The 22,723-nt window shown below is 38.2% G+C and overlaps 2 protein-coding genes across 17 annotated transcripts in view; one reads left to right on the top strand and one right to left on the bottom strand.

Moving 5' to 3' along the window:
• LOC117434877 (neuron navigator 2-like) overlaps positions 1–15,272 on the top strand; it is a 171,628-nt gene extending 156,356 nt beyond the window's left edge. For 10 of the 16 annotated variants that reach the window (XM_059003132.1, XM_059003122.1, XM_059003121.1 and 7 more), the window contains 17 exons: positions 3,242–3,325; positions 3,449–3,560; positions 3,832–3,983; positions 5,750–5,922; positions 6,506–6,586; positions 7,192–7,345; positions 7,643–7,802; positions 8,005–8,105; positions 8,233–8,328; positions 8,547–8,715; positions 9,301–9,536; positions 10,116–10,270; positions 10,474–10,545; positions 10,836–11,032; positions 11,185–11,303; positions 11,524–11,727; positions 11,945–15,272. In XM_059003132.1, the coding sequence (XP_058859115.1) occupies positions 3,242–3,325; positions 3,449–3,560; positions 3,832–3,983; positions 5,750–5,922; positions 6,506–6,586; positions 7,192–7,345; positions 7,643–7,802; positions 8,005–8,105; positions 8,233–8,328; positions 8,547–8,715; positions 9,301–9,536; positions 10,116–10,270; positions 10,474–10,545; positions 10,836–11,032; positions 11,185–11,303; positions 11,524–11,727; positions 11,945–12,070 (2,391 nt within the window). In that variant the 3' untranslated portion in view covers positions 12,071–15,272. The remainder of the gene's footprint in view (positions 1–3,241; positions 3,326–3,448; positions 3,561–3,831; positions 3,984–5,749; positions 5,923–6,505; positions 6,587–7,191; positions 7,346–7,642; positions 7,803–8,004; positions 8,106–8,232; positions 8,329–8,546; positions 8,716–9,300; positions 9,537–10,115; positions 10,271–10,473; positions 10,546–10,835; positions 11,033–11,184; positions 11,304–11,523; positions 11,728–11,944) is intronic. The other 6 variants (XM_059003131.1, XM_059003129.1, XM_059003125.1 and 3 more) reach the window with 1 other exon arrangement.
• Positions 15,273–17,103: 1,831 nt separating this feature from the next.
• LOC117434592 (homeobox protein DBX1-B-like) lies at positions 17,104–21,672 on the bottom strand. The gene is made up of 4 exons (XM_034057177.3): positions 20,645–21,672; positions 20,164–20,265; positions 18,414–18,616; positions 17,104–18,253 (listed from the first exon to the last, which is right to left on the bottom strand). The coding sequence occupies exons 1-4, from the start codon at positions 21,006–21,008 to the stop codon at positions 17,939–17,941; spliced, it is 984 nt and encodes a 327-aa protein (XP_033913068.2). The 5' UTR covers positions 21,009–21,672; the 3' UTR covers positions 17,104–17,938.
• Positions 21,673–22,723: the final 1,051 nt, after the last annotated feature.

Raw genomic sequence — 22,723 nt, 5'->3', positions numbered from 1 at the left:
GTTTATTTTGGGTGTAGTCTGGTCTAATTGGGTTATCTTGTAGTAAATGTTCATATTCATGATCTTTAAACAAACCACGATCTTTAGCATTTCCCAAAACCAAATCAATTTGTCTCTTAAATTGCAAAGTCGGATCACTATCCAATGATGTTGTGGAATAACCTTATACAATAATAACCTTACACAGCCTCTTGTTTGTGTTAGTCTTGGGAATCTTGGCATTGGCTAAGAGTTTAGAAGAGTATCACGATAGTAATCTTTTTTTTATTTATTTACATTTTCTTACTGCAATTTGAAGAGAACGGAGCATGTGTTTTTTTTGTTTTTTTTTTGTCAGTGAATCCGAAAGCTTTGTTTAGTTCTGAGAAAGTGCAAAGTGATTATTTTGGGATTAGTTGAAATTGTGTCTGTTGCTGCTATATTTATTTTTATTTAATAATTAGTGATGCTAATTTTACTACATTGCCAGTGACATAGAGGTTTAACATGTAGCTCCACCTGCATCCAGGAGCTTGTCAGAGTGTCAACTGAGAAAGCTGAAAGGAGGAGCTTCCTCAGGCCTGCATGCTTCATGTATATTTGATCCTCACTGTGTTTTCTTCACTGTAATTTCTCGCACCTGAGGCTCTTTTTCCTCATAGCAGAATGCTCTGAAGACAGGCTTGTTTTCACTGTGGTGATACAGACAGTTATTTGAGTCCTGAGATCTGCAAAGGAAACTGTTTTTTTCCTAAATTTAAGGGATCTGAAGATACAGTATTTTACCAACATATATTTGCTGTGCAAAACAGACCTTTATGATTTTATTACAAGAAATGAAAAAAATAAAAGTGGAACTTATTGCCTAACTGGAGATCTGCTGGCATCTAGTTATCAACACTTTGCCAGCGAATCATCTTGTATTGAGTACGCCATTTGGTGTGATAACATCAAGTTGTATGTTCTCAGTTTGACTTGCACTGTTTTGCAGTATATGGATGGCTTGCAGAGAGACTCAGCTCAGATGTTTTTAGAAATTGATCTGATCTAGTCTTTTAGTCTTTCACGTCGACTTCGGAACTGTCTGGGCTTTTTTTTTTTTTTTTTTTTGCTGTGTTTGTGAAGTGGAACGGGAGATATTGACCCTACAATAATGTCTGCCGTTAGTCCCTCTGGTAATCTGGTCAGCACGTTGACCTGGCCTAGTCTAAATCAGTACCCCTCTCTGAAGAGGACACATAGGAAGACTGAACAGTCTTTAAACAACAGCCACTATGAGCAAGGAGACAAAAACATCTGCTCTTACAGTGCGGATCCAGCAATCTCCTCCCTTCACAATATTAATGAGGTAGGGGCTATCCTGAGAGGGGAAAGGGTGTATTACATTGGATACAAGAAATTCGTTCAACTTTACAGCTTATTAAAAAGTTGTTGTTTGGGGGTTTTTTTTAGCATGTTGCTTCTAATATAACTTTGAGTCTAAAAAAAAATGCATTTAATAATTATATTTTACATTCCCGTGAGCATGAGAAAAGAATAGATAAGAGTAGATAAGAGGGCAAGGTGGAGTAGTTGGAGAGGTAAAGCAGGCTTTAGGCTTTTCATGCAATTACGGTATTGAAGTGTGCTGATATACAGTATGTGAAGAGGTAAAGCAGGCTTTAGGCTTTTCATGCAGTTACGGTATTGAAGTGTGCTGATATACAGTATGTGAAGAGGTAAAGCAGCCTTTAGGCTTTTCATGCAATTACGGTATTGAAGTGTGCAGATATCTGTGAAGAGGTAAAGCAGCCTTTAGGCTTTTCATGCAGTTAGGATATTGAAGTGTGCAGATATCTGTGAAGAGGTAAAGCAGCCTTTAGGCTTTTCATGCAGTTAGGGTATTGAAGTGTGCAGATATGTGGCACAGTTGTGGTCCTGCATCGATTCTTTTGGCACGTCGGTAAGACTTGCTCTGAATGCTTTAGAGATACAGCTTGACCAATCTAAGCTGGCATACACTATTGTTTTTTTTTGGTTTTTTTCTTCATTATAATTAATGATCCTGAATTTGATCTGTGTATTTATAGTGGTTCTGATCAAATATGTTCATATTCTTGAGACATTTCACAGACTTAAATACATGTATTAATTAATTAGTTAATGCCTCATTTACTAAATATTCATTTTGTGGCAACTTAAAACATGTACAGGCTGGTATTCAAAGCCATTTCTTCCCATGCAACATTGGCACATTTTTATCTGAAAAACATGTATTAAAAAAAAATGTAGAAAATGAGTATCCGAGTCTGTTGTTACCCTGAGAAAAGTCTCTTTTGTGTGCATACATTTGGTAGCTTGTGACACTGGATTTGTCAAGTCTGTTTATTAAATAGATCAACATTATGAAATTGTAATGTCGTATTGCTTTTTCCTAAATATATATATATATGAGTGTGTTTTTATATATATATATATATATATATATATATATATATATATATATATATATATATATATATATATATATATATATATATATATATATATATATATATCTCAAATTTGAATTTCAATTTGAAGAACAAAAGTCAATAAAAATCACTAAAAATCCACACAACAAGCGGGGATTACATCTTCAGGAACTGCTGTCTCTTAAGCTCACAGGGTTTCTGTGACGACATGTCGCTGTGAAATTGCTCACACTTAAAAACAGCCTCGTAAACTCTGATCCTTAAATGTGAGCTTTTTTTTATGTCTAGCTCATTTCTTTTATTGAGGTGGATCAAAGGGCACTTTAATTGACACAAACAATATAATTTTATATTGCTACAAATGCCGGTTTCAGGGGTAATTGCTCCGTTTGCTGATAGCTATAAATTCAGACTCGCCTTATTCGATTGCCTGAAACAGCAACATTCTAACTTGCTTGTACAGACAGCTCCCAATTTAAAATGCTAATGGCATAATTTTCCACTTAGACTAGCTTGTTTTTCTATTGAACAATGGGATGCATGATGTATGTTATTTCAGTAATTGTTTTCCTTCAGGCAGTACAGATTTAACTAGCTTGTGTGGGCCTTTCATTATTTTTTTAACCATAGTGATGTATAGTAAAGGCACAGGCCTTGCTATGCCCAGACAGGCAATTTGCTGAAGCGTTCCAAAAGTTTAACTATATTCAGAAACTGCCCAGATATTGTCTAATGTTTCCAGGTATAAACAAAAAAAACATGTAGTTAAGAAATAGATAATGAAGCTGTTGCCATTTTATATTTTGCAGGCTCATCTTGTGGCAGCTTTTGAGCAGAGTCTTGGAAACATGACCATCAGGCTGCAGAGTCTGACTATGACTGCAGAACAGAAGGTGAGGACTAAATTGTGTATTGCTCAACAGCAGCACATATATGTGCAAATCTTCTTCCCTGTAATATCAGTGCTTGGGCAGGAAAAGTCCTATTATACTGATGTACAACTATTTTTTGTATAGGACTCAGAGCTTAATGAGTTAAAAAAGACTATTGAGTATCTGAAGAAACAAAATGCTGCTGCCCAGGCTGCCATTAATGGAGTCATCAATACCCCAGAGCTCGCTTGCAAAGGTACGTAGATGCATCTTAATACCTGTGCCATGTACACATCTATGAAGAGTTAAATCACCTGTCAAACCCACTGTAAACCTTAGGGTCGTGCTAGCCCAGTATGGACAGAAAGACCTGGGGCTGTTTTACAGCAGGTGCTGCAGACTGCATATGCAGTTTTTTTGACAGAGATGGCCTTCTGGTTTACACATGGGCAAAACCACTGAAATGTCATGCTGATCTGTCTGAACCATAACTAAGGTGTCACTAAGGTTTCCCCTGTCGTTTGCAGCCACGGGTAATGGGACCCCTCAGTCCGCTGACCTCCGCATACGCAGACAGCACTCCTCAGACAGCGTGTCCAGTATTAACAGTGCCACCAGCCATTCTAGTGTGGGCAGCAACGTGGAGGTGGACTCCAAGAAGAAGAAGAAGAAGAACTGGGTAAGTTTGAGAAGCTTTGTATGAGAGCTGCCGTCTCGACTCCTCAACAGTCAACACAATGAAAAATAAGTGGTGCTGGTGCACCTGGAAACTGGAAATATCTGTATGTAGAAATATGACCTGATCAGCATAGGGTTCAGAGCAGATAAAAAACGGTCTAACCCACACTAGCTTTAATCTCAAGCCGATGGGGTGCTATTTCAGATGGGGAGTTTAACATATACATTGCAAGACCATTCTGAAGACCTTTTCAAGATATTTTCTCAAAGCAGATAAAACTGTGCTTAAATTTCCAAACTGAAGAAAGTAGCTTTTATTACCACAGTAGGGATTTTAGTAACTAGATACATACAAGATCATTTTCTAAAAGGTTAAGAAAAATCTCCTACTAAATCAAAATTATTATTATTATTATTTTTTATATATTTAATATGAAATTAGAAAATGTAATATTATTAACTGTGTTATTGAATGCTATGCCTGTTCCCTTTTATACATTTCTTTCCTGCCATTACATCTATAGTCGACTTCCTGTACTGGAGGAAAGGTGAATATGGGCTGAATTAACCTTCAGTGTGCTGGAGTAGCGTGCAGTGCTTTAGGATTTTCTTAATACAGAGATGATTGTTAAAGTTCTTTCAAAGTAGTGCATGTTAAAACCTGCATTTGCTGTTTGTCAGGCACGTGAACCATGAAGCAAAGGAAATGGCAGATACTGTATGTTGGTGTCTTACGTGGGTCCACCTGTTGTTCTAGCATTTATGTTGTGGTGCTGTTCTCATCCCTGCTTAATTAGCTAACCACTGCCAAGTGGAACTGCAAACAGCTGCTTGATAGTTCAATTGTAGACCATCTTAGTTCTGCTGTTGTTTACTTGACATGGCAAAATACAAAATGTGTTTTGTTTCGGTGGAAAAACCCAATATAAACCCAATGCAAGTCCATAGAACAAAATATTCAGTACAGTTGAATCACAGTAAGACCTGGAATAGTTAAAAACGTCTACGCAAGAGGAGTTTTATTGACATTCCTGACAGAGAGGAAATAGAGATAGTGTGGCAAATTTATTTTTATAAATGCGTCCTGGCTGTGCAGTATAAGCTATGAGTCGGTCTATTAATAACAATAGTGCAGGTAAAACTTAGTGAGGCTGGTTTCTATAATGTAACTAACCAGAGAAGACAAAGCTACACCGCAGAGCAGTATAAGATTCGCTTAGTCTGGTTTTGTTACCACTTCAGTATGTGTATCTGTCCAAAACCATCTTTTTTGTGTTTCATATTTTTTTGTTTTTCTTTGTACTTATGCTTCATATGGCAGGTCTATGAGGTAAGAATATATGTTCTTGTACAGTACTGTACATAACTAACCCAAAGATTTAGTTTACTAACCCTTGAAACACGTTTCAGGATACACTACCCTTGTGTTTCTAAGTAAAAGTGTACTTTTTCTTTTTTTTTTTTCTTTTTCTGCTATCCAGTTATAAGAATTGCACCTCCAAGTGTTTATACTGCACATTGTACATTTTATCAAAGCAATCAGAGCTATTCCTGTGCAAGAGAGCTCATTTGGGCCCAAATCTTTCATAGACCACCCATATCATTTGTAATGTGGCCTTGTCGTAACCATGGAAACGAGACGTCTTCACTGCTACTTTTTCTTTTCTTCTTCTCCTTCTTCTTATTATAAAAGACCTGATGGAAACAGCTAGAGTTTTGTTTTTATTTTTGTTATTTATGTCTCTCTGTCTTTTTGTGTACTTCCAGTTACGGAGTTCCTTCAAGCAAGCATTTGGCAAGAAGAAGTCCCCTAAGTCAGCTTCCTCCCACTCGGACATCGAGGAGATGACTGACTCCTCCCTCCCCTCGTCCCCCAAGCTTCCTCGCAACGGCTCCACAGCCTCTACGCCTCTCAGGAGAACCTCGCACTCCAACTCTTTGTAAGTGATAGTCTGAGCGAAGGGTTAATTGTTGAAATAATCTGCTTAAAACTGTTGCCAATAATAATAATAATAATAATTCCCTTGAATGGCAACCTAAGGGGTCCGCGTTGACTGAAGCGGATCAAGGCAGTTGCCATTCAAGAGCAATTGTAATGATCGGTATTAAGAATTGTAAAAAAAACAACATTGGCAGGATTGGCAGCCGTAATTAGTCTGCCATTATCCTTGGCAGTCAAGTTAGTAAACTGACTAACCTTAAAAAAATAAAATAATAATAATAGTAGTAGTAATAATAATAATAATAATAATTAAGGTTTTGCATGTGGAAGGGTGTAAGGGAAGGAAGGGGAAGGGGGTGATGGAGGGAAGGAAGGAAGGGGGAGGGTGGAAGGGGGAATGGGGACGGGGACTCATTTTTAATTAAAAAAGTTCCTGAAAGTATTATCCCATGGATACTGAAAGGCTTTAATAAATCACTGGTTTGTTTTGTGTTTAGGCTGTTCTCTTACACTGTAAGTATAACCTGTTTAGTTGCCTGTGTTAATTAAACTCTGTATCCTTTCCTTGTCCATTTTTGTAGTGCCTTTTACTCTGACATCTATGTAAAAGAGATGTGCAGAAGTGCCGAGAGTGCTCATTTCAGGAGTGGTTCGCTGGCTCGGTAATAGAGGGCAATTCCGCAATATATTTATCATTTCAGTCAATGTGGTGAATGCAATCTACGTGGTGTATGTAATGGGCATGATGGTAAAGGGTGACACACCTTTATGTTTAATATTTACCAAGGATAAACAAGTTCATGTTCCAGAAAATAAACTGCTGGTTATCCGATCAGGCACAGATATTCCTATATTAAACTTTTTATCCTTTTACCTAAATGTGGTTCACGTGGGGTGTGTAGAGCATCGCTGAGGGTAAACAGAAATCGTCACTTGAATTTGAACTGGCTTACTACAGAAGGAAAAGAATCATATTCACTGACCAATGATTTGAGCACCAATACACAGCTGATTTTCTGGCCACTTGTAAATTTATTATTTTGTCGTATTATAATAATTTTGTTTTTTTAATTCATTTTTTTTTTTTAATGGTTATTAGACTAAATAATACCAATTAATGTTTACAGCTTCAGTTACTTTTCATATGCAGGTATTTAGCACTTCATCGAAGCAGTCACTAAAGAGGGGTGGTTCTGGCTACACAAGTATTTAGCAGAGGTTAGTGATCAGTGTAACTCCATGGTACGTGTTTCTCTGTCCTGCACAGTATTTCCGAATGCACAGAGGGTGAGGCTGAGACAGTCATGCAGCTTCGCAGTGAGCTGAGAGACAAGGAGATGAAATTGACTGACATTCGACTGGAGGCCCTTAGCTCCGCCCACCAGCTGGACCAGCTTCGTGAGGCAATGAACAGAATGCAGGTGAGGGCCTCCAGTGTTCTAATGCTGAACACCATGCCACACTGCCACCTACAGGCTGGGTTCAGAACAGACCTGACATGCAGTAGAATTGGATACACAAGCAAATCTCACTAAACTAAATATGCAGCAAGTCAGACTATTTTAAGTGAACACTGCATGTTCTGTACTAGATGCCATGTTAACAGTAATTCATACTTCAGTCACACAACCCCCATTGCTCAGGTTGATTTCGAGTCTCGTTTCAAAGTTGACTGGTCTTGTCTTCAAATGTTTAACCTCGGTTTTAATTATTTGCAGGGTGAAATTGAAAAGTTGAAAATTGAGAACGATCGATTGAAGTCTGAGAATCAGGGGGTCGGCAGTCGGGCCCCATCCCAGCTCTCCATCTCTTCGTCCCCCAGGCAGTCTGTAGGCCTCTCCCAGCACAGCCTCAGCCTCACCGAGTCCACCAGCTTGGGTGAGTTCACTGAGAGAAATCCCTGGGCGACATTCACCAGGCTTGCATACACAACTGAACACTCACAGCATTGTGCACAGGAGTGAATCCGTCACTCTGTGCAGATTGTACATTAGAATACATTCTGCAGAAAACACTTTATACTAAACTCCCATTGGCATGTTGGAAAGTAGTTTTTTTTTTGTTGTTGATTTGTTCCCAGATATGCTGTTGGATGACAATGCTGATGGCGGTACAACTCATAAAGAGGGCAGACATGTGAAAATAGTTGTGAGCCTGCGAAATGAGATGAAACGGAAGGAGGTGAGATATAGTGGAATGTGCCATTTTATTCCGAGTGCGTTTTTGTTTCGTGCTTTACAGAATCGCTCTTTCGTTTGACCATCTCACACCTCGTGTAATGTTCAATTGCAAACTTTGTTCCGTGCAGGAGTGTAGACCTCGTCGTTTCCTTGTCGGCTGCATCGGAGTCAGTGGGAAAACCAAATGGGATGTGCTGGACGGGGTTGTCCGGCGCCTTTTCAAGGTAAAGATGAAGACTCTCTTATTGTTCTCTGTGTTGAAATAGTAAGAGGAAGGGACTTTCACAGTGAAGCATGCGATACAAGAGACCACATCTCAAATAACATTAACAGTGACATGCATGCTTTCTCTGACTGTTTGTTTATCATGACTCTTTCCAGTGTAGCTTCATCGAGGAGTAACTGATGCAGTATATTCTTATGGGATCTCTCCTTCCTCTAGGAGTACATTATCCATGTAGATCCAATGAGCCAGCTGGGCTTGAACTCTGACAGTGTCCTGGGTTACAGCATTGGGGATATCCATCGCACCGCCGGAGCTCAGACTCCAGAGCTACTGCCCTGTGGCTACCTAGTGGGGGACAACAACACCATCTCCGTCACCTTGAAAGGTACAATAGAACACACTGCTTGCTGGCTTCGTAAATAGGAATCTGTGGGCTGGCAGACGAGGGGTAGGTTTAGACAGAAAATGTAGATGTGACTTTGAAAATTGATTTTCTCTTTTTGAAATAGCGTTGCCAGATTTCTCCAGATGGTTGCGTCAGTGCTACATTTAAACTAATTACCCCTTAAAACTGTAACCGTTTTGGATAGTTTTTTTTTTTTTACTGATTTTAATGCATTTGTTTGGTAAAAATACACAGTTGATAAATGCTCCCTCAATTGCAGGTATACCTTTTAAAATTCTTTATGTATCCCTCCGTGTATTTTATATGCACAGTGCATTTAGTGCCAGATATTTGTTTCTATTAATTATTTGTGAAATGCATCCAAACACAATTTTATTATTATTATTATTATTATTATTATTATTATTATTTATTTATTTCTTAGCAGACGCCCTTATCCAGGGCGACTTAAAGTGGTAAATAAATACATTTCAAGAATTTTATTTATAAGTTTCCAATAAGTCTGTCAAGAGAGCAGGTGTTGAGAGCACGCTCTGACAGTGTGCATGTTGTTTTTGCGTGTAGGTGTTTCAGAGCACAGCCAGGACTGCTTGGTGTTTGAGACCCTCATCCCGAAGCCCATGCTGCAGAGATACGTCTCCCTCCTCTCGGAGCACCGGCGCATTATCCTGTCTGGACCCAGCGGAACTGGGAAGACCTATTTGGCCAATCGGCTGGCAGAGTACCTGGTGCTGAAAGAAGGCAGAGAGCTCACTGATGGGGTCATCACCACCTTCAACGTGGACCACAAGTCCAGCAAGGTCAGCAGAGTCCTGCAGACCATATAGAAATAGAAATATATAGGTTTGAAAGGAGATATAACTGCAGCTGAAGGAAAGGCTTTTGTCCGAAACAACATCCTGAAATGAATTCTCTGCTAATCATTTAAAACTTTTGTGCACATCCCCATTGTATGTGTGTACAATATACATATATATAATAGGGGCGGGGCTGATAGTGATGTGAACCACATGTCAGAGGGTGACTATTGCACGGTGGTGTAAGGATGTCAGGGCAATAGTTTAATCTGTTTTTGCGGTTTTTACCAATCACAGGCCAGAATTTCCAAGCACTAATATACCCACGTTAACAATACAGTACAATCTGTATGGTACTGTCAAATTTTGATTTATATATATATATATATATATATATATATATATATATATATATATAGAGAGAGAGATAGGTAGGTAGATAGATAGATAGATAGACATTATATATGTATATAGTAACTGTTTATCCTATTAAAAAGGGATGAGTAGGTTTGCAGTAACAGTTTATGCTCTTTTTATCTTTTCTGATCTGACAAATGCTTTTTTGTTTGGCCTGTCCTTAAGGAATTGCGTCAGTACCTCTCCAGCCTGGCTGACCAGTGTAACAGCGAGAGCAGTGCGGTGGACGTGCCCCTGGTTATTATTCTGGATAACCTGCACCATGTCAGCTGTCTCGGAGAGATCTTCAACGGGCTTCTCAACTGCAAGTACCACCGCTGGTGAGCATTGTCTGCTTTATACCTTTTCAAAGAACGAAATACAGTAGTGATGTCATTTGTTAGATATTTCATCGATAAGGAGTTATTCCCGAACTGCTTTTCAGCTGTTGGTGGCATTTTTAAGTAGCAACGTCTGGCCTGAGACATGCTTAACCTCTTTCTTTGCTGTCTGTTTGTAACTCTTTCAATGTTTGTTCTGACAGCCCTTACATTATCGGCACAATGAATCAAGCTACATCTTCAGCACCAAACCTCCAGCTTCATCATAATTTCAGGTAATTTAAAAAGGTATATAAATGCAGTGCAAAACTAGGATTGCTTGCAGTAATGTTGTTCTTCCACTAGATGGTGTGTTTTTTTTTTTTTAGATTCAGCCAGCACTATGGCTGTGTATTTGGTGGTTAAATAATCACAATACTATAAAGCAGCACTTATTCCTTTATCGATGTTCTTGGCCTAGCAATGGAGACAACAATACAGTCCCTTCTTTAGAGAATATATGGGACAGAAACTTGATCCAGACCACAGGGTCCATGTTTCTATTAGTTTTATTTTCTCATCTCAGGTGGGTGCTGTGTGCCAACCACACAGAGCCGGTGAAAGGCTTCCTGGGACGTTTCTTGAGAAGAAAGCTGATTGAAACCGAGATCAGCAGCAGGATGAGGAACACAGAGCTGGTTAAAATCATCGACTGGATTCCGAAAGTCTGGCAGCATCTCAACGAGTTCCTGGAAGCACACAGCTCCTCCGACGTTACGATCGGTGAGCAATCTCCTCTCAATCTCGAATGTTGTTCAGTTATTCAGTCTTTCAGTGGTTAGTTATTTATAAATATCCAGGCTTCCTTTATTTGTGGAAGATCTTGAGCGTGTACTGTTACGGGAACTGGTTAGATGTACATTTGTTTTCACTAGGTCCCCGGTTGTTCCTGTCTTGCCCAATCGACGTGGCTGGTTCACGTGTGTGGTTCACTGACCTGTGGAACTACTCCATAATCCCCTACATGTTGGAGGCAGTCCGGGAGGGACTTCAGGTAGGAGTTTCTGCTCCTACTTTTATGCGGCGAACTGCTGGACTGCTTTTGTACTTGTCTCCAGTTTATTCAAACTTTTGATTGAAATAGGTCATGAAGAAATGCAGTCAAGCTTGAGGTCTTTCTTGTAGTCAAGAGCAGACCAGCTGTTTGTAGCCCAGTCCTTTGGTGATTTGACACTGAACCAGTGCTGAACTTCTTCTTTCTGTATTTGTCACAGCTGTATGGTCGAAGAGCTCCCTGGGAGGACCCTGCTAAATGGGTGATGGATACCTACCCTTGGTCTGCCAGCCCACAGCAACATGAGTGGCCTCCTCTGCTTCAACTGAGACCTGAGGACGTTGGCTTTGATGGATGCACTGTGGTGCGGGAGGGGTGTTCCAGCAAACAAGTCCCACAGAGTGACGAAGCAGGAGATCCGCTGGTGAGTGCAGTCATCGGCTTTGGGAAATCACTTGCTTTGGAGGGGGAGTTCAGAAAACTTGCCAGTAGATGGCAGATGCGTATCTATGTGCAGTGGCGTTTCCATTCATTTATATTTGTCAACTTTCTCTTTCATAAGATGTCATACAGGTTACCAAATGTAACCATGCCTTTTGTACATACATTAACAACACTGTCAATGTGGATTTCATTTTCAGATGAATATGCTGATGAGACTCCAAGAAGCGGCCAACTACTCCAGCCCCCAGAGTTACGACAGTGACTCCAATAGCAACAGTCACCATGACGACATCTTGGATTCATCACTGGAGTCCACATTGTGATCAAGGGCTCCAATCGATGTAGAATGTGTTTCTGTTTACCTTTTAAACAATATTGACAAAAAAAAAAATAATAATAATAATTAAAATCTGCTGTAAGAACAAGCATCTTTATAATAATCACATTTATTGTGACCATGGGTGCAGGCAACCCAGAGGACAACAGTCTTTTCTAGTATATAAAAAAAAAAAAAAACAGAAAAACTAAAAAAAACTGCACTATTCTATTTTTTACAGTGTATTTGCTAAAGGCTTTTAAAAGCCAAGTTGTGAAATATTAAATGTATTTGAACTCCTGTGCAAAAATGATGGCGTTTTTAAGCTGTGGAACAAGCATTGTGCCATGTACTGGCCTACAAGAAGACGTCTTGCCTATGCTGCTGTGAACCAAACGACCAGTGAAGGATGGACTTTTCCATCCAGCTTTATCAGTGCTTTCCTCAGCTGCTGTGGTTATGGTGCTATATGGTTTGCCTTGAAAGGTATTCTAGGTCAGGCTGCAAGGAAATAGCTTGGTGGCTAACCAGTCTTAGTCACCTCAACTGTAAAGACAGTACAAGGACTGTTATAGACCTAATATCTGTAATAACAGCAGTCCTATACTGGAGCCACATTTTTCCCAGACCCAAGTGGTGTAGAAGTGAGCATTTGTTCCACAGACTAGGACGTATTTAAATTCACAAAGAGGAGGTTTATAAAAACTAAGCAAAACCTCCATCGCTGCAAATCTGTTAACAATCGCAAAAACGGTTTACACGAATTTTCACAAGAAATCAAAAAAAGTTGTGTGTGTTTTTTTTTTTTTTAAATTAACAGCTACTGTGCCATTGTTTTACTTTTTGACTGTGTATATTTAAACTGTTCAAGGTGGTTCGTGAAGAGAATTCAGCTGTTTTTTAAATCGGTCCTTCATACGAACTGTATAACGTCGGTAATGCAGCCTCTTAAGACGCGAGAGCTAAAAACGGCTTTCTGTATATCTCCTCTCAGTACACATGCATCAGAACACCTCAGCCAGTGTAGCAGCAAACCCACCGGGGGAAACGGCTGCATGCAGTCAGACCTCAGTGCTTTCCCTCCACTGACCAGCACAAGCTTTTGCGAACATCTTTTTGGTGCTGAACTTTCAAACGATGCCTTACTTAATTTTGTAATAATTGTGTTAGCGTGCACATTTGTGCTGTTTTTTACATTCTGAAACAGGGCTGAGTGTTCATCTCCTAAACTTTTTTAAGGTCATAGGTTTGCGGCTGCAAATTTATTTTTTGATATCAGATGCTGACTTCTTGACATTTAGGAGGAAAATGTTTTCAGGTTCATATATATCGACCTGCAGCTAGTTGTCCCACTGGGCAGTAACTTACTGTTCGTAAATAGAGAAATATCCACAAAAGGATATTCATTAACGTATATGTTACTGAATAAAGCCAACTTATGGAACAAATAGTTGAGCTTGGTGCTCAGTCATTGTCTCATTTTTAAGAGGTACAGATTTTATTAATACTTTTTGGTTTAAAAGGGTTTTTTCTTATACCTCAGAATAAGGCTACGATTTTGTCATGGAGGTCACCGAAATCGTGAATTTGAATAAAGTCTGAAATCTTGGAAATGGATGTAAAAATACATTTGATTAGGCACTATGCTTTCTTTAAAAAATGCAGTATGTCATGCACTGAAAATACAAATCTGCGAGTAGCTGTACGAAGGACGCATCTTGTCGCAGTCCTTTTGCGAAAATGGGTACATTAACAACGTCGTTGGTACATCCATCCTCTCAAACAGAGAACCCAAAGGGGAGAATTTCAAACATTAATTAGAGAGATGCGGGTATGTGACAGTGAGAGGTATTTTAGAATGACAGGTGAAAGGTTTGACTTTAAGGCTGTACGTCTTTCCAAAAATGATGTCAGAGTCTGAAGTATGTACTGTTAGTTTTATACTCTAAAGTAACATTTGAACTTGTCAAAAGCAATAGCCTGTATATTATTGGTTTTGGTGTAGTATTCAAAAGCTCTTGTGTATGTTGATGTAGCTAACACTACATTATTTGGTGACCTTGAATTCTTGTTTATTTTTTGCCGCACCTCGCCCGTGAAATGTACTAAAAATGGCCGTTCCAGAATCGTAGCCTTACTCATGAACATCTGATGCCATCAGTGTGTTAGGTTTATTTTTTAATGGGCAGAAATGTGTCTGTGCATGAAAAGTGAAAACGAACGTTTTGTGATGCTTTTATGTGAACTTAATTCAAATATAAGGACGGGTGAGGTAAAACGTGACTCTTTTTGGTTATGATTTGCAAAACAAATACAGAGGAAGAGGGAAGGAAAAAATTCTGTTGCATAGCAAAATAATGCAGTACTGTATTGCTTAATCCTGACTCATTTGACATGTGATTGGCTGTGGTGCTTATCATGCATTTAACCGAATCGGCTTTGTAAGGATACAAGAAATATCCACGCCTGCTTAAGTGGCTGATGAAAACGATACAGATTAAAACAAAAAACTACTCCCAAGGTAACTTGTTTGTTCTTTTCAGACTCACTCGTTGTTCAGATTTGAAGGCTACAGTGTTTTTTTGTTTTTAAATGCTTCCATTTCACTTTCTCTGTTACTTGCATATGTTCAGTTTGAGTGTTCTCGGTTACCAATCCTATGCAACATTCATCTTGAATTTTTTTAAATGGAAGCCAAATAAGTTTCCTATTGTTTAAGAACTGCCAAGAATTGTGCAGGACATAAATAGACCTGTGAATAACTGTGTGTATTTTAAATGGCTTTTTTTTTTTTTTGGTACATTTGAGGACATGCTTGTTCAATGTTGTTTAGGCGAGCAATGCAAGGTCTACTTGTGATATATTTTTCTCACGAAGTCTGGTTGTTGAAATGTTATGGAAGGGTGTTGTTGAATCTAGTTGTTAAAAGTGGAAGTTTGTTAATGAATGTGTTCTATATGATGTACATTTTCTTCTTGTAACATAGATATGTAAATATTTGATTACAGAGCTGCATTTTGATGACTTTTTTTTTGACATTTTTAAAAATAACTAGGAAATGATTATTGTGTACAGTATGATGTTTTTTTCGAGTTTATCATTGAGTCTGTTCAAGATCATGTTATTGCTCATTCAAGAATAAATATGATCACTGTACCAGTCTTAAATTATTCATGAAGATTCAATAAAACGAATGCTTATTTATTAAATGCTGTGCTGAATGTTAATGATAGCAGAATGATCTTGTTAATAGAAATAAAATAACTGAACACAAACAAATTACTTTTGGGGATACCGCTATTTTTTATTATTATTAATATTATATATAATCATACGTTTTACAATATTATTTAAAAATAACTTTGATATCAATAGTATCCCAATGTTTAGATTGATGTGTTTTGTATGTGTAATTTTATCATATGAATACATTTGATTTGATAGAAAGCCCTAACACATGCCGCCACAAGGTGGCACAAGAGATCACAATATAGTACTGTCTCAGTCAATAAAATAGAAAAACACAGATTTATACGACCGTCGATGTGACTAGGGGACTCGCGGTATTTATGTAATTGCTGGAATGATCTCTTTAGATAATTTAACTCTCTATAGTGTGCATCGGACAGCCATAAAATAAGTATAAATTACTGAAAGAAAACTTTGAGAAACTTCACACGTGGCGTCTTCAACCTATTATTATTATTATTATTATTATTATTATTATTATTTGCATTTATCTCGAATGCTTGTGACTTTTTTGTATTTTTTTTTTAAACCAAATTCATTGGTCTCAATTTAACAGACGCGTCTGTGTTTTAAATGTTTGTTGGTATATAACACAAACAGAGACGCCGATGTTCTTGTGTTGTACCTGTCTTTGTTTATTCTGAGAAGTGTCAAGTTATCTGAACAATTATAATGTAATGTAGCGTACGAGATGTTGTCATGCAAGTAGACGGGTTGGTAGCAAATATGTAGGACTGCAATTTTTTGCGACATCTAAATGCCTTTTTGATTCCACAGGTTATCTGCAAAACATGATGTAAACCGATACTGTTTTGCCCCGCAAAAGCTACAGTATACTTGCTGAAGTTTAGGCAAAAATAGTAATGTCGTCTTCGTGCGTAAAGGTGCCGACTGAGTCGATTAACCAAACAGATGTCGCCCTAATGAGCCCAGGTGCGCATTGTAGACCGGAAGATGACACCGCAGTATCCACGAGCAGTTTAAACTACAAGCACTATATATAATGTTTCTCGTGTCGTCTTTTAAAAATAAAGAATTTGGTTCGTTTCAAAGACACTGCGGTCTTTACAACTGCAGCGTAGTTGTAAAGGCGAAGGGTCACAAAGGAAACAAAGTGAGCGTGCAAACCAGGTTATTAAATCGACTCGCTGAATTTAGATTGATGAGACCACTTGATAAGTGCTGCTGTGTCAGTCTACGTTTTCTGTAGGCTGCAGTGCTATCAGTCTACGTTTTCTGTAGGTTAGTCGCAGAAGAGAAATGAGACGTGTCACATTTTCTTCAACATATAGTGCCATATTTGAGGTCGGCGACAGTGGGAGTGTAATGAACTGCTTTTATTGCACTGTGCGGGAAGACTGGACGGTCTTATTATTGACGTCCACTGAAACTGCTCGAACAAAAACAAATGGGCACTGCGACCAGCCGTTAACACAAATAAGACTACCCAATGAGCAGGCTACTAAAAAGTTAGGTTTTAACAAAGCTGTAACAAGTATACTTGATTAGTTAATTAAGTTAATTGCTGTGAATGGAGTGTTATTAGCGTACCTATAACTAATAAGGATGCTGCTGTACTAATGAGTCAGCGAATAGAACGTGCGCTTTAAATATAAATCGTATAGATCTATTCAAAGTTTCCTTATTGTTAGTTCGGATGTTAAATGACATTTTGCAGATGTAATCTTTATTACAACCACCACTGTTAATTAGAATAAGTCCAAAAAACAAAACGTTTGTTTTGCACCAAAATTGATTTATTTTTGGCGTATTTGATTTCAACTTGCCATCACTTTATATAGAGCCCGTATTGACGAGTCACTCGTAAAGACAATATGGAGTCAGATGTAATTTATATATATCTATATATAAAACGATCACACAAAATATTATACATGGATTCAATCCTGAATAATGACACTTTCGTCATTTCGTATGACTTTGTTTTACGTCTTCTACGTTTTATTTGGTGTTTGTACAAAACATTTAAAATATATACACATTTAACTTCTATACACAGAAGCATACAAAATATATTTCTTTATAAGTTATACATTGAACGTCTACATTTAGTTAAAGACAGTTTTCAAATATGAAATCTAAGGGAAAAAAACTGTATGTGTAGTCATTCATAATACTCTTGATATAACATTTCCATACAACAGAATATTTGTACAAAATAGTGTACAGCTCATAAACGCTGTGCAAACACAGCAAGTCGATTCAAAGAAGCATATCCCTTTAAATAACTAAAATCTCGATACGTGGAAAGTTATTACGGGGGTTAATACACAAATTGGGGTTTGGAGTAGACAGATATATTCAAATACATTTCAAATTCTCTGTCTTTAAAAACTAACAGCAACCAAACACAATGGCCGAGTCTATGGTTCTGCACGGGGTGGAATCCAATACACCGTTAAAGCCACCTGCTTTTAAAAATACATTGTACCGCGTTAAAATGTTCATATCTGTATAAGAAATGGAAAGTAAGAGTCTGTTCAGCTGATTGCATAATAACATGTGCTCCTATCGGGATACCATTACTTTGATTTTATAATCACTTTCAAACATTGTATAAAGTCATCTTTATATAAAACATATATTTATTTATTTTGTATCATTATTACGAAACTGTTATTTCCTCGTCCTCTGATTCTGAGAAGTCAGAGTGTTTGCTTGAGTGTGAAGGTGATGATAAATGTGTATCGACGCTGTCGAGGACTTTGTGCTGCGAGAGGGACTGGCAGAATGCAGCGTGGGGAGTGTCTCTGCAGAACGGCTCCTCTTCCTCGGAGGATTTTCTGCCGACGTCGCTGAGGTCAGGGTGGGGATTCATTTTGGTGGGTAAGGTCTGTTCCCTGCACCCGCCGGAAGAAAGCAGCTCCCTTTCTTTGGAATTCCTCCACTTCATTCTTCTGTTTTGGAACCAAATTTTCACCTGTTGATTAAAAATATATATATATATGAGAAAATGTATTTAAGAAAGTATACGGTGTCGTTGACTGAATTCGTCACACAAGATAATTGGCGAAGATTCCTTATTATTAGTTAGTTTTTATACAGTTAGATTTTTTTTAAGGGATTAGGAAGACATTTACCTGTGAGTCTTTAAGTCCAAGTTTTGCAGCTAGTTTCTTCCTGTCGGGTTTGCTGATGTATTTTTGTTTTTGAAACATTTTTTCCAGGGCTTTGCGCTGTACGTCAGAAAACACAGCCCTACGAAGCATCCCCCTTCTCGGCTTTCCTCTGGCTGCGAGCGGCCAGGAGAATGTGCCTGGTACGGGAACCACTGACGACGAAGCTGTAAAACAGAACAGAAAGAATGTTGTCTAAAGTGTTTAAAAAATATATCTCACTAAAGAATCACACACTAGTTCAGAAAAGGGCGAAATCGTTTGAACTCCTTCGACTATACATATTTTGTTAAAAAAAAAAAAATAATCCCCTCAAATATTTTTTCTTTAAAACGTCAATATTGAATGCGTTTTGTGAAAAAGGTCATTAAATAGCACTCAATTTGAATGAAATGGCACGAAACAGCTAATTAGCACATTGCTTGGTTCTCAACGGCATTGATATGGTAAAAAGGGGGAGTATCCTTTAAGAAAATGCCAATGAAAGATAGAGGTCCTAATGAAGCGTGAACGGTAATTGTGTAGTAATGAACTAACAGAAAAAGACTGAGGACAGACAGCTAAAGCCATATATTATTGTTACAAAAGAGATTTACACTTTCAAACTAAACACAACTGCATGCCAGGATCATTGCCTTTCAAACTAAACACAACTGCATGCCAGGATCATTGGGAGAATACTGATGACGGAAGCCTATTTCTGCCCCCAAATCATTTTCATTAAATGAACACGAAAGGCTATTCATTAAGCTCAAGTTGTTTTGTTGAGGCATTCACATTGCTAAGAAAAGAAGCACATTCTATTCTCATTAGCGTGAATGAATTGCATGATATGGCGACGTTAGAAGGTCTATTTGTGTCGTGACGTTTTCATAGTTTTTAAACGGTTACATTACAGCAAATAGCCATCATTTGTATTTGTAAGTGTCTTTTTCCTTAAAATATCAAACCCACCACAACACCACAATATTTGCAACAGGGATAATTTGATATAGTCCGGTTTATAGAGTACGTAATACATTTAAAAAAAAAAAAACATACAACTATAGTATTTCAATGCCCTCTATTCCTCCTGTTTTTTGTGATTTTCCAATGTATATTTATGTTGGCGTTATACAAATACATTCTTTTTTATTTGAAATAATGCAACCGTTTTACACAATATTCAAATTCGACAGCGAAGAGGCCTGGACTTCCCACATACACGCACGGCGCTCTATGTGGTCTTGTGAAAATATTGAAACACTGAATAGCCCTTAATGGGAAATTAGCCCATGGCTGGTAAATGCCTATCAGGAGCACGGTAAAGTCAGTGCAAGGTCTGTGTGTGGCTGCCCACAGGGAGCTGACCAATTGGTCATGGTGCTGAAACTTTTGTTAGCAATCAGTGGCTAAGTGCAGTTGCTCTGTGGGAAAACCGGGCCGTGAAGAGAAACCAACAGTTTTTCTGTGAGAAGGGACCCGCCTCAAATTTGGACCATGTCAATTCCTGCTAATTTGTAGATTAGGGAAACGGTGCAAAATGTCAGCAGTCACTGCGTGTGCTAAATAGGGCATCAAATTGGCGAGACTGATTCCTGAGCGTTGTACTGCTCCCAACCTCTGAGAGCCTATCCACCCCCCGGATTGGCTAAGCAGTACTAGAATATGCGTGAAACGGAGAAATCCCTGGAGGTCTACCACCAAAAAAAGAGGGAAAAAGCAAGAGGCCTACCTGGGAAATAGGAGGATCTGATGAAAGGGTGGAATGATCCGTCAAAATACGGGAATGGGTAAGCCTTTGGGTGAATGCTGTGAATCAAAGGAAGGGAGGACTCTGTAAATAAAAGGATATGCAGGTTAAGACACAGGAAACATAAAAACGACGAGTTAAAACATTACTGCTTGCACTCATTTCACTTGTACACATATTTAATCGGTCTTATTAATCAACAATGCTAGAAAGCTAAATGGAAAGATGAACATATTTGCATATTACCAAAACAGGTTTTGATAATGCTTACACTAATTGTGTGTACTTATTACATGCTTTAAGACTTTTTCTATTTCGATTTTTATAAGCTTTTGTAAAACAACCAGATAGGAGCCGTGTAGCTACCGTTATGGCACGTTTAAGCAAACATTTTACTTTTAACACACGTGACAGAAGCCTATCTACAACGTTGATATAAAACATCAATATGTGAACATCTTACCGTTTCTCGTAGATGGCGCCAGTATGGCATTAACTCCAAACTTCAGGTAATTGGGGCTGTTATTCGTGGAGAGTGACGTCTGTGGAGAGCAGGTTCCTCGTGACACGGTGGTGGAGGTGATGACGTGATCAGCTGACGCTGTGTTTAGCGTGGTGGCTCCTGAGGTTGGCAGAGACATGTTTGGCGAATGGACAGTCCGGTGGAGATAGCTGGCAGGCCGGCTGATCCTTAGTAGATCCTCTACTAAAAAGCTGGAATGGCTGCCAAACGCAGATTGCAAAGACTGAGGCAGTGTCAGAGTTGGTGCTGGCCGCAGGAGGCTTGAATACATCGCCGAAGGCGCAATGACACTGGGGAACATCATTGTAACACCTTCCGGGGTAGTGAAGAAGTCCGTAATATACCTTTTTTTAAAAATATTCTTTAGCAGGTTTCTTCAGTTAGGATCCAACTAGAAAGCCTGGTAGTTCTCTACTGGCCCGTATTACTGGATGGAGGGTTTTATAGTGGACTGCTTAGCTAAGCCCTTTCAAAAGTGACAGCTCGAACAATAAGGTTCAACAAAGTTCTCCACATGAGTTTCTTTCAGCGCCGGATCTGTGCTCTCTGATTGGTCCAAGGGTGCAATTTATGATTGGATTAGACTTCATAAGCAAGCAATAGACAATGTCCCTTTAACAAAGACGGTGTAGTCATCAATTTTGCATACTGACCGCCTCTTTGGAATACGTCGCTGTAAAGAATCTCAGCCGGGTTTTGTTTGGACTCAGCACATATAGGCTCATTAAAAGCCTATTTTAAAAGTTTCAAATGTCATTTTGCCTGCTGAATAAGGGAATTATTAAAAGAATCTTCTAAATGTATTTGAGCCCCCCCGTTGTGTTTGCAAAATAGATCAATAAGTATTCATATAAAAAAGCTGCAGGCTATTGAAAAGGTGGTGGGTCCAAATGATTGAAGGTGTATCTGGGTGGCATAACTATTTGGATTCAAAACTAAACAAACATGTTTTTTAAAACAGTTTTACTTTTAATAATAACTTGCTTATTTATCACATTTGTTTGATTAGTAACTTGTATGAAACAAATTGAATACATTTAAAATATTTTAAAACAAACTAACATATTGGACCATATTATTAATGATGCAATTTGCACTTTTTTTTTATTAAGTAAAATGTAATTGTTAATCTTAACAAAACAAATAATAATGTAAAATTGTATCTACGTTACTTGGTAATAGTTGTAAAATTAACAATTGTCTTTATTTACTTTTCACGAACATGGTAACCAGTGCTTTTTGGTGTGAAGAAAAACCTAAATAAATCTGGACGATAATGTTCTAGGAAAACGATCAACATATAAACCCATCATTTTTACTGTCTGCATATTAATCGACCAAGTGAAATAGTGTTTTGATTATTTGTTTGTTATCTTTTGAATAAAATGCATCTTTAAATAAATAGGGCTACATAAATAAAGCATATTTCGTTTTTATTTATGTTTTGTTCGTTTGTTTTAAGCAACGGTGGAACAATTGTTTTAGTGAGACTTTTTGTTTTACTATGGATCTTTTCTCGATTATGGAATATTAAACGGATCGCTCGTCACAGAATGCTTGAACAGATGTGTTAAATATTCTAGGTTTGAAAAGTTCCCATTCATTTCCCTGGCTCCGCGGAACATTTGCAATGAGAAGTGTGCAGCCCTAGCCATGCGGGTTTTATCCTATTAACCATGAACTAACTGTCACCTTCAGCTGTTTTTCTTTCTTTTTATTCAACACAAAGCTTTCTGAAAAATCTTATTAGCCAGCTTTATTTCTGGACGGTTTTTGTTCATTATCCCCACTTCGCTGCTTTAACCATTGAATAAAAGTGCATCTGTGATTTATATCACATTTGTAAAAAAAAAAAAAAAAAAAAAAAAAAGTCTGGTAAACCTCATATTAAACTCAAATTAGGGACTCGATGAATGCACATTTACTAGCATTAAAAGCCTTGCGAAGGGTTCAGCGTTCCTGTTATGTCGCCCCCCATCGCAAACACCTTTATTCTTCTAGAAGGGTAAAATCATACGA

The sequence above is a fragment of the Acipenser ruthenus genome, chromosome 28 (genome assembly GCF_902713425.1).
Source record: "Acipenser ruthenus chromosome 28, fAciRut3.2 maternal haplotype, whole genome shotgun sequence".
NCBI lineage: Eukaryota > Metazoa > Chordata > Actinopteri > Acipenseriformes > Acipenseridae > Acipenser > Acipenser ruthenus.
The sequence above is the reverse complement of the archived record's forward strand: the minus strand, read 5'-3'. Positions and strand labels throughout refer to the sequence as shown.

What these genes read in the sequence shown, in the direction of transcription:
- LOC117434592 (XM_034057177.3), bottom strand. Translation starts at nt 21,008, where the DNA reads ATGATGTTCCCCAGTGTCATTGCGCCTTCGGCGATGTATTCAAGCCTC. An exon ending in GGCGCCATCTACGAGAAACG is followed by an intron (nt 20,266 to 20,644) that starts GTAAGATGTTCA and finishes TTTTATTTACAG; the next exon opens with AGTCCTCCCTTCCTTTGATT. An exon ending in CAGATCCTCCTATTTCCCAG is followed by an intron (nt 18,617 to 20,163) that starts GTAGGCCTCTTG and finishes TCTGTTTTACAG; the next exon opens with CTTCGTCGTCAGTGGTTCCC.